Genomic DNA, 12,381 nt, shown 5'->3' on the forward strand with positions numbered 1-12,381 from the left:
TTAACTATTTTTAAATACATATATATGTGGAAATAGTCACAAAGGTTATAGAAATATATATACATGTATGTACATCTGTATCCGTGTATCTATCATCTATCTATATCTGTGCATAAATATATGTATATACATATATTTGTGTATATAAATATATTTTTATATATATAAATATATATGTCCTGTACTGAGCTCAGGTACATGTGCCTCCCATTAAAAATAAAAATTATCTTACTCTAAAACCCAGACCAGTGAGTTTGAAAGCACTGCAGAGGCAGAGTACCTATTCCTAAAGCATGAAAAAATTTTGATTACATAAAAGGCTCTTCTCTTTCTAACTCCAGTAGTTTTGATAGTCTGCTGGACTCTGGATGAGAAGGTTAGTATAACATGGCATGAGATTGCGGAGGAGGTGAAAGGATAGAGGGAATTCTTGAGCATCTCAGAAATGCTATAAGGGCCCCAGGGCAGAAAGAGGGACTGAACATGACACCATAAATTTCCCGACAAGACCTCTGAGACATTTTCCCTGAAATCAAGAAAATAAAGTCTTAAGAAACAGTTCACAACGTTGCTGTTGTTTGTATGAAGAGAGAAAGAAACAAAAGCAGATGAAAATAAGAAATACCACAGGTCAGTTGGAAAGAAGTTGATTCCATTTTGCCTGAAACTGCTTTTATTTCTCTGGACAGAAGCAGAGTTTATAAAGAACTTTCACTATAAGCCTTCATAAGGAAACATCTGAAAGTATGTCTTTCAGGGAATTAATTTCATTTTAAAGAATTTTTTTTTCCTTCTTTTACCTTTTTGTTGTGCAAACTATGCAAATGAGCACCTACAATAACTCTGATCATGCAGGTGTTTCCTTCAGTAATGGCAAAAATTCTTGGTAATTGTGCATTAAGAGTTTTGGAAAGGATGAGAAAAACCAATTTCTTACTCTAGTCAGTGTCCTGAGTCAGTATCCTAAAAGCTAGTTAAGGTAGAGGTACAGGTAACACCTTTGAAACTTGCCCTGCTACTTCCCATTTTGTGATTTGTTTTCTAACACTGTGGTGGAAACTCTTAGAAGGGGGTGGAAAAGAAATTTCCTTTCTTTTGCTACACGGAATCTAAGATCACACAAAGTCCTCCAAACTGGAGAAATCTTTCTTTCTACCTTGAGAGCAACACAGAAAATTTAACTTTCCAACTAGAAATTCTGCTGAAGTGGATGATGGGGCAATTTTTAGGTAGAAGAAAGAGAAAAGGTAGTCTGCTTTAGTAGTCCACTGGCCTTTTTTGCCTTATACCTACTACATAAGTACATTTGAGGTAGCAGTGACTGCTAAGCCCTTCAGTACTGTTTGTATCAGGTATTGCACTCACTGCTCAGAGACTAGTACCTAGAAAATTGTAAGGAACAGCTCTCAAAACAGGTTTAACACATCTAGCAGATTAGATGAAATCACTTTCAACAATTGTATGAAGTCATTTGCTCTGTCAGGAGAAGCAGTAAAACTTCTCAGTCTCTTAGAATTGTCCTTCTCTGCTGGTAGCTTCCACCTTTCAGCCGTAACTGACTATTATCCTGGTTCCTACCTCAGCAAAAATGGCAGAAAAGTTTAAACTTTTTAAAAAGTTTAAACAGAGTTTTCCAGTGAAAAATATGCTCTATTTGAAAAAAATTGTATTGGATCTCTAGCAGCTGGCAATTTCTTTGCTGCTTTAAGAGTTTTAATTTGTTCTTTTGCTGCATAATATCAATTACTGCTAATTAAAGTTTGTATTTTGATTTACCTCTACCCCTGAGTATACATACATGTATTCTACATATATGTATGTATGAATATAGATTTAGAGGTTACACATCTGTATATGGTCTCTATGTGTTAGAGTATTGATAGAGATAATACATCAAATTTCCATATTTGAAATATTTATCCATGGCCAGGATGTGCAGTACTTTGTGAAAGGCAAATTGTTATATGGAATGCAAAGATAGGGTAATTGTGATTCAAAATAGTGAAATTTTGCATTTGATAATGCTTTTCATTTAAACTGCAGATTGCTTTAAGGAGCTTTATGTGTGCTAAAATTTTAAAACAACATCAAATTTAAAGAATTCCAGTCCTCTTTTAGGTTTTATTCCAATCAGAATAGAAGGCATTTTCTAAACAACCTAGCTTCTCTTTTGATACAGATCAGTCTTCTTGTATATTTTTTTTCAGATTGTATCATATCTTTCTATAAATCTATTAGCATATTTTCAGGTAATAAAAATGCAAGGGATTAAGGAAAGGAAAATAATACCTTTTCATGGGCTAGGAAGGCTATTAAAATCACAAAAATACCTAAGGTAGAAAAATGATGAAATACTCAAGTTGTTCTGAAAAGTGGTAGTAGGTGATGAAGAGTTTTCCTAGTGTTTGAGCTGCAAAATAGACTATCAAATATTTCTTTTTTTAAAATTTTTGAATTGAAAGAAAAAAACGATTGATTGAATACATGATTAATAATGTTATCTCCAGATAGGCAGTTACCAGCCTTTTCAGGAAGCATTGTTAACTACAAATAGTGCCCCATCTGTCTTAGTAGCCTTTAATACTGCAGGAAATATATGAGATGTATAATGTGAAGATAAGAAAAAATCCAGCTGTTTCCATTCAGTTCATAAACAGTAGGAGAAAGTTCACCCATCCTGAAGGTTTATGTCTTGCCAGATTGATGCCATTTTTCAGCTGGGTTAATAGAGTAATATAGATTTTTGGCAAGAGTCAAGCTTTTTCTTCATTTAAGCATGTTTAATAATAACATTGGATTGTGCCTGAATGAGCAAATATCATGTCTTTACAGAAAACTTAAATCTGGTTACACCTTTTATCTCATGTGAAAGATGCTGTTATTTCATCCAGTCTCCTTCTGAAGTACGGCAATAGGTGATGTGAGATTTAGGAGGGTCAGTTCTCATTTCTGCATAGCATAGCAGAGCAGAGCATTGCAATTTGTTTAAGGAGACTTCCTATCTTGAAGAGGTTGTGATGCTTTAAAGTCCTCTCCCTGAGGATTCCAGCTCTAGTTGGTTTTCCAGTGAATAAACAAACTGGCCAAACTTGACTTTTCATAGACCATATTTTCTGGAATTATTTGATTATTTTGTAGTAATGAAAGAAAATAAAATCCCAGTTTACTGAATGAAAGAACAACTAAAGAACAAACAAACAACAAAGTCCCCAAACTCAACGTTAGATTTCTAGAGACAGTAAAGAAATAAAATTTGTAAAAGAAGATTCGAAAGACTTCTAACTGAAGTCTATTCCTTATGTCTTTTGATTATTTTTTAAGTACAAAATAATTTATACCAGTAATTTCCATAAAAGTGTATTGATGACATGATTTCATATGACCATGAATAATTGCTACTTTCTTCCTCAGGCTTCACATATTTCTACAAAGGAAAAGAGTACTGGAAATTCAATAACCAGATGCTCAGGGTGGAACCTGGCTATCCCAGATCCATCCTCAAGGATTTTATGGGTTGTGATGGACCAACAGACCGAGATAAAGACCGACACAGCCCTCAAGATGATGTTGACATTGTCATCAAACTGGACAACACAGCCAGCACTGTGAAAGCCATAGCCATCGTCATTCCTTGCATCCTGGCCTTGTGCCTCCTTGTCTTGGTTTACACTGTGTTCCAGTTCAAAAGGAAAGGAACCCCCCGCCACATACTGTACTGCAAACGCTCTATGCAAGAGTGGGTGTGATGTAGGGTTTTGTTATTTTCTCTTTCCCTCCCAGGAGTTTGTGGTAACTTGAGATTCAACACAAGAGCTGTTATGCAGTTTCCTAGCTAGGAGCGGGCATCTGTCAGTCTGAAACAAAGCTGATCTTTAAAACCCAGGGGGTTGCCTGTCCTGCACATGAGTGGCGATTCGCTCAGCTGGGAAGCTTCCATGATACACAGTATCTGCCGTTTCTTCAGTCCTTTGTCTTTCTTTGTCATTCAATTCTAGGCCTTCCCTCTGCACGCTCAATGCCCTATAAACTATCAGGATTAACTAACAGAGAGGAATAAAAATATCTCCAATGTTTCTACATTTTTCCCTTAAGGCCTGTTCCCCTTCGAAGAATTTTTTGCTGAAAGTAAATTTTTTTAGAGAAACACAACAACCAACAATGGAACTTTCAGGAAAGTGAGAAGACCCAAAACAGCTTTGTCTCCAAAGAGGATTGCTTTCTGTCTGCTATGGATAAAGTCCTATACTCCTACTTCCAGTTTTGTCAGGTGGGAGACTCGGATGACACGCAGGACTTCAGACTGTTTGGACAGCCATTTTCCAACAAACAAGGGGCCAAAATATCTGCAATATAGTAACAGCCTTAATACATTCATTTTGTGTTTTTTACAGCTGCTCTGGGCTATGTCCTCAATGTTTTAAACTCATATTCAATACTATATTCAAGCAGAATCTTTTTATTGGTTGTTTGATTTCTGGTTGGTTTTCCTGCATTATCTTTCCCAAGCTGTACCAAGCCAACTACCCCAGGCCTTTTATAGGTCTGTCAGGAGCACTCATTCCAAAGAATGGTAAAAAGCAGTGTGTCTCTGAAGTGGATCTCAATGAACTAAAACAACAGACATGATATTAAGAGACTTGACACTGGTATTATATTGGTGGTGTAACCCTTTGAGAACTATTGCATTCAGTTTTCAGAGTCTGGTGGATGTTAATCTTGGTCATCATTAAATTATAGAATTGTGTTTGGGTAATACAGGTTTCAAAAGAAAATCAGTTTTTCAAAACAGATTTCTTATGACTTCATTTTAAAGTATTTGCATTATTGACAGAAAAGCATTTGTAACATGAATAGAAAACAAAATATATTTACCAGTTACTTTCTTGTTAAAGGAACCAAACGTATTTTAGTAATTTCTACCACTTAACAAGAATTTTTCTGAGCTGTCAACAATTTTATAGCTTAGCCTCTTATCTTAAACATCTTGGATTTCTCTCTTAAGACTGTGTTGCATGACAATTCAATTTGCCTCTGCAGAGGTAGAGTTACAGTTTCAAAAGAAAGCTAAGAAGATGATTATGATAGTGCATGAGTATCCTCTGGTGTGTTACCCCTTTGCATGTTCATCATAGTTCTCAAAGGGTTAAAATTTCTGGCCTTCAGTCAAACATGGTATCAACTGACGGAGCCAAGGGACCACTAAAACATTTTGTCATTCTGTGTAATTTGTGCTAACAGCAGTATTGTCATTTTCATGTGACCTGCAGAGCAGGTTTGTATCAATAATTTTTTCCTAGAGAAAAGTCAGCAACTGACAGACCTCTTTATTGATTTTAGGAGCTGCTTCTTGCAGTGATAGGCTTTACAGTCACTGGGCTGTGAACTTATTAAAGATGGTCAGAATGATGCACCCCAAAAGTCAGACACCTGGTTTTTTATGAAAGCCAGGTTTTGAGGGGAGTAGCTTTTGCAACAATGAACAGCTTGCCTTGAACTTGATTATTGACCTGTTGACTGTCATTACCAAGTTAAACATTGTCTTCTGTGAACAGCTTCACTGTCTGAATTTCCTTAAAGTGTACTGTCCTATGTCTTTGACCTTTAACTTGCAAACTGGCACAAACTGAAGGGAATCTGGTGTTGCAAATGAACTTAGATGCGTTTTATCTCTTGAAAGGCCTGATAGACATGATGCAAAATTTGAGGAAAAAAACTGAAGTGTTTTAGTAGGAGAGAAATGACATAGACTAAAATATTTATGATAGGTCTGTAGAAGGGAATTTTGCTATGTATACATGCACACTCTAAAAATGAATTACAGCAGAAGTTGATTTTTATTTAACTTGAATACAGTTTTCAGTATAAAATTATTATTTCTACAACTATCTAGTTATTAATGAAAAGGTTATAGGAAAGTATTAAAATACTTGAAATGGCCAGTATAGGCTTTTACATAAAATGAGACTTTTATACTACGTTCAACCAATTTCTTACTGGTTTCTTAATCCACATAACTGGATCACTTTTTAGAGAGTGTAGGTATATATGCATATATATTATGATTATTATTGTTTTGGTAATGGATAGCTTGACTGCCTTGAATTTATATTTATATTGAGCATAGCATGAAAAATAGTATGCCTTTTTTTCAATTACATGATTTTATATTGATTTGAGAACTTATGAACATATGTGGCATGCTATAAAGCATTGCAAACTTATTTCTTAGAGCATAAACAGATATACATATGTATGGTTAACAGAAATGAAGATTAAAAAAAGATATAGTTTTACAACAAATATGCAATGCAGATGGCATTTTGGAGAAGTTTTGTAGAAGTACTGCATACTGTAGGTTAGAAGCTCACCAGTATCAGCCCATAGCATTATTTAGTAAATCCAAGTCAGTTGTTGCTGAAAATATAGATTTATTGACAATTTAGTTGCACAGGATTTTTGCTGCAGATCAGCTCATTTGGTGAATTTGAAATTCTATGATGTTTGTCATATGTATTAAGATGTGTGTTTGTATACTTATAAAAGCACACAAACACACACATACATAGACATGCACATTTTAATCCACTGAGAAATTTTTATTGTCAACAAACTACTATAACTTACATTCTGCTATAGACAGAACAAAATTATTGTTGTTGTTGTTCCAATTTTTTTTCCCTTGGATAGTTGGAGGAAAATAATAAGAGAACTACTTACTCTGTATTTGCTTTTCCTCTACAGTAGGGGATTTTTTATTTATTTTTTTTTTAAGTCAGAACACCATCTCATCAGGTTTTTTTATTCACTTGAAAATTTCATTTCAGTTTTGAAATATCTTTCATGGCAGCTTTAACTTTTTCTGCAACCATTTCCCTGACAGTAATGAAGTGCTGAGCATGTTGACTGTTGTTCTTTGATAAGGTAACAAAAATATTTGTGTTTGGAGAATTTAACTGTAATTATGCAGGAAGGTAAGTGTGATAATTCTAGTGCTTGGTATATTGTACATGGTAGTTACATGAATACATGATAAGTTGATCGTTGAATCTATTTTCTTTTACTTAAAAGTGCATATATGCTATATACAGAGAGAGGCAGAAAAAAATTATATTGGCATGTTTATGTCATGCAAAGCAAGATTGTGTCAACATTTCTGTTATATACTCATGTTTTCAGTAGGTTGCAACGCAGTCATAAAGGTTTGCTTTAAGTAAAAGGTGTAGGAGCATTTGTGTTCACTGTAATTTCCAAATACATATTGGCTAGTTTCAAATTACAGAATTTCAGAATAAATTAGTGATGTTGCCTGATCTAATTTTGAACTCAAATTAGTAAAAGTTCTAAGACAATTTTTGTTTTTTTGAATAGTTGTTTCTCTACAAGGACGTATAACTATTAGAATTAAGAAAAAGCAAACTGAAAATATTTTCAGGTCTGCAATCTGGGTTCCTGCTCATGTGCCGTGACTTTTTTAATAAACATTTCCATATTGCTATTATCATGATCTGTATTTTGGAAAAATACAAAACTGAATAGTGTTGTGTTAATCAGCTACAGTCTATCAAGCTGACTACACAAGGTCGTGTATCTTCAGAGTACTATGGTCCGTACGATGCAGAGGGCCAGAGTCGATTATAGCGGTGTTTCCTTTGGCCTTTCAATATCTAAACCTATGAAAAGGTTATTGACTGTAGAAAAAAAATAATTTTTATCAAAAAAAATTAAAAATATGTAACTGTATATTTACTGGATAGGCTGGGATGGAGAGACTCAAATGGCTCCAAAGGAGCCCTTTCAAGTCTCCTGAATAAATGTAATACATATTTTATATATTCCTATGAACTTTTGTTCTTTTTCTTCTTTCAAAGTGGGAAAAGGGAGGGGATAATTAAAGAGAAAGATTTTTTAAGGCTAATTTTTTGAATTAAAATAACATAAGCTAATAGATCCAAACATAAGGGGCAGACTTACACTTTTTCTTAGAAGCATACTTCACATCCCCAGTTGCTTGATCAAGACTCCTGTGCCATTAGGACTGTGGGTTAAGAACGGAGTGTAAGGCTTAATGTTTGAATTTTCAGCTTTTTTGGGGGGTCTTAATTTACAATCTAAATGTCAGTTAAATGTAGCTTTTGGTACCAAATGATATAGAATCTAATTCTAGCTTGGTTAGAAAAAAGTGCATAGTCTAGGAAGTTGGTCTGCCTATTATGCCTATTAGCAATGGAAGTACTACATTCCTTTTTTTTTTTTTTTTTTTTTTTTTTTTTTTTTTTTTTTTTGGTGTTTGAACCATTGTTAGGACAAATCTTAAAACACACACATAGTAAACTGAACAGTGAATGTTCCAGGCACTGGGTTTTTAAGGAAGTAGAAATGCAAGCTACCATACCATTAGCAGCCTACTTTGGAAAGAACACAAGATGACTGGGTGGAGGAGCAAGGATATGACTGCAGGGGATTGCCCTGTCCTGGCTCCCATATCTCCTTACAACAGGGCTTAAGTTTCACCACCTGTTGCAGAGATGAAGGAAGCCATGCACTATGGCAGTGGGAGATGTGAAGCAGCCATTACAGAACAGTTGCTCCTGGTTTGCCTTTTGCTGTTGTCAAGACTGTCTCTGGACACCTCTGTTTCCAGAAGAATAAATAGATGACTGCAGATGTATGAGCTATAAAGGAAATCATTACTCTCAGCTGAAGAAACAAATGTCACTGGCTACTTAGGTGTCCAGCTGTGCTGTAAGGAACAGATAACCTGTTATTGAATAGAATTGTATACTTGTGGTACTCCAGCACTGTAATGTTAGACATACTTCCTTAGCTCCCACTACACAGACTGCAGACAAACAGAGTTGTTCTCATGAGATAAGACCATTTAAACATATGTCAGTTACAAAATTGGGTGTAAATGAACCATGTGCTCATAAAATTAATCTCTGATATATGCATGTAATTAAATGAATTGTCTCCCACTAGTCTCATGAAAAATATATTATGTGTGAGTCAAATTTGTCTAACCCATTCTTGTGGCTTGCCATCTGAGATGTCAGAGGCTGATGGAGAAAGACATTGTCATCAGTGCCATCAATGCTGAAAATATCTGGTAAACATCAAAAGCATACCATCACTTGTTGCAAACTGGCTCCATTTGAGGCTTGATCTAAGGTAGCCTCTAATATTAGGCAGCATCGATTTTTTTATGATATGGAATTATTTGATATTTGTGTGTATGTAAGTAGGAATGGCCAATAATAATCAGAAGATCATATTTTCAGGGATCATCAGTGTGTGAGCACAGCAAGCATCTGTTCCTACATCAATATGTATTTCAAGGAAGGATGTAGACAGCATTGAACGCATGCATTATAAACAGGTCTTCTTTCCAGTATACATGAGTTTTAGCATATAATCTAAAAATTATGGTCAGTTAATTAACATTTGGAATTGCAGCTGCCCATTTTGTCTTCAATAGGTGTCATTCTGTGAGTGGTGTCCATAAAGCATGTTGGCTTTGCAGAGATGGCCTTATGTATTGCTCTGGTCTACCAACAGTATAGTTGAAATAAATTTTAGATGCAGAGAAGACATAAATGAATAAAGGCTGATGTAAATTAACATGCTAAAGACAGTTTTCTGTACTTGGATGTGTATGCAGCATAGTGCTACTTGCTGTCACAGTAATACTTCGTAAACAATAATCATTACACATGCCAGCCACTTATGATGGCATGTGGCTTTGCAGTCACACAGCTTAGTTTCTTCTGCTTCTATAGAGTACCATTGTCCACAGATTATTATTATTATTATTATACCCACTACATATACCAAGGTTTTCTGTTTAATAGAAATTTCTACCATATGAAATTGAATAATGTCCTTTTTATAACTACAACCTTAGTCTTCTTGGAGAGGCATATCTTAATTTATAGCCTTTCATTGTTTCTTTTTTTTTCCTTTCATTCTTGCAGTAAATATATACTGAATATTGTCTCCATCCTCAGGAATAATCCTGTTCATTCTGTGTCATGCATGTGTCTTGGATAACCCATTTACTAATCCATCATTCCAGCAACTGGCTTTCTGGGAACTGGGATTAGTAACAGAATGCTGACATAAAATAACTTCCTTAAGTACCTGCTTAGTCCTTAACAATATGACAATGGAGTTTGAAGAGTTTTTAGTGAAGTATTCTGTTACTTACATACTGGCATAACTCTGCCAATCAGTGAATGTCCACTTGCATGGTTCTGTGTTGAGTTATAAAATAAGGTTTCTAATTCATATTTCCATCCTGATGTACTGGTATTTAACACCCAGTTTACATACACATTCATAGCTTACATGGCTGGGCATAAATTCATCTGCCTTGTTGAAGCCAAGAGTACTTAGTGTCAGCAGGTAATTGTGTTAATAGAGTATAAAAATTTGAATCCTTTACTGTCATTTTGCAACCTGAAAGAAGAAAAAATCGGTTTTACCATAGTATAACTTTTTCCATCACTTTCCAAAATTATGGTTTCTAATATTCTTTGTTAGTGTTTAAAATTAGGTGATATTAAATAGATCTCAAAAGTACTGGTTTACAACTGATAACTGTGCAAGTAAATGCACAGCCTCATATGTGTGAATACAATGATTCTAAAGAGAGAAAAACATACTGTATATGCTTTGCTTGGCCATTGACACAAAATTGCCAGTGCTCACATACTGGTCACCTTCATATCTTATGGGAATGCTGTGTTGAAGTCAACTCTGAGAAGTTTGTCTGCTTGGATTTAAGTAGAACTATGTAGTTTAGGAAATTATACATGTGATGGCATGCATTGAAAAGACATCATCAGCAACCTACAGCACTGTTTTAAATGACCATGACAACCACAATTCATACCTGCAAGGCATAGCTGCAGCTTATAGGTACATGGTTGTGTTTTACCTCATATGATGATGTGCAATGAATTCTGGCCATGCATCACCAGGCAGATGAAAACAATCAAAAAGACCTTTCAGAACAGCCATTGTCAATAGTCACAGCTTACAGAAATAACTGACATTGCTAGTCCAACAAAACTTAACCTTGAAAAGGAATCCAGCATTGAAGGAATGTGTGATGATGAAAATACTCCATTCCCAGCTCTTCCTCTACGTAATCAAATAGTTAAAGCATTGTCAAGTGTATATATATGTATGTGTGTATGTATATGTATATGTATACGTGTATACACACACACATAATGTCTATCTTTACTGTGTTTCCAAAAGATGTGGGTATCACTTGTCAAATCACAGTATTGTCTTACTGTGTCTGGTTGAAAATAATTCTACAGGATAGATCAAGGTTCATGATCCTCCCTTTTCACCATCTAAGACACACTACCACCTTCAGAGGAATGCGTACTGATAGCAGTGCTGGGACCACAGTGATGATAGATACAGTTTTAATTTAACACCCTGTTGAAATCTTTATCAGAGGAAACTTAAACTAGTAATGAACTTTCTTTCCACAACTTCTAGAACCCACAGGAAAGCCAACTAGGTCTTTTGGTCAAAGCCTACAGACAGACACAAGAAAAGTAGCAGAATAACATTTCCATTTTTGATTATCAAAAGAAAATAGGAAAAGGAATGAAAACATTTTGACTTATAAGTGCAAGTACAACACCAATTTATCAAAAGAGATGGAGACAAGAATCACTAATACCACTAAAATTTCACGTAATCAACAATAAAAGAGAAGAGATATTACCAAGAACTTGTTGATATCTTGGAAAGTATTATTGGCCTCCAACAACAAAAATATGTGTTAGGCTTTAGAAAGTCCACTGACTTCTGTATTTGGAGTCATAACCCACCAGACAGCAGTCAGTCAAAAAGCTCCTCAATATAGTTGCTCTAAACCTGACTGCAAATATATATAGTAATATAGAGTACCTTATGTATCTGGTACAATCAAAATCTTTTGAGATAGATTTAGTCAAACTAATATTAACCTTAATCTCTGTGCAAAAACTCGTCACAGTGAAATGTCCTTCTGTTTGTTCTCAAAAATTAGATGATTTGGAGAACTCCACTGGATAAAATACTGAAGGACAAGGAAGTCTTTAACCTCTACTAGTGTATATTACAGCCATGTATCTTTATTTCCGTGATAGTCCTGAAGTATTTGATATGACAGAAATACTTTTATGGCCATTGGATGGATCATCTGTTTCTATTTCTACATGTAAATTGATAAATACATTCAAACTTCTGATTCCACTCTATACCCTTTTCTCACTGCACCTTGACATGTTTCCTTAGTAATTAAGGCAATATTTAATTTTATATTTTCCTGGTAGGCAAGTGAGAAATGATCTGTTCATTATACAAAAAAAGCAAAAC

At 34.9% G+C, this 12,381-nt stretch overlaps 1 protein-coding gene across 1 annotated transcript in view; it reads left to right on the forward strand.

The window, feature by feature from the left end:
* Positions 1 to 7,495, forward strand: part of MMP16 (matrix metallopeptidase 16) — a 166,728-nt gene extending 159,233 nt beyond the window's left edge. The window contains exon 10 of the mRNA XM_041464440.1: positions 3,412 to 7,495. Within this exon, the coding sequence (XP_041320374.1) occupies positions 3,412 to 3,746 (335 nt within the window). The 3' untranslated portion in view covers positions 3,747 to 7,495. The remainder of the gene's footprint in view (positions 1 to 3,411) is intronic.
* Positions 7,496 to 12,381: the final 4,886 nt, after the last annotated feature.

Source organism: Pyrgilauda ruficollis, unplaced genomic scaffold (assembly GCF_017590135.1).
Source record: "Pyrgilauda ruficollis isolate IOZ18807 unplaced genomic scaffold, ASM1759013v1 scaffold18, whole genome shotgun sequence".
Taxonomy (NCBI): Eukaryota; Metazoa; Chordata; class Aves; order Passeriformes; family Passeridae; genus Pyrgilauda; species Pyrgilauda ruficollis.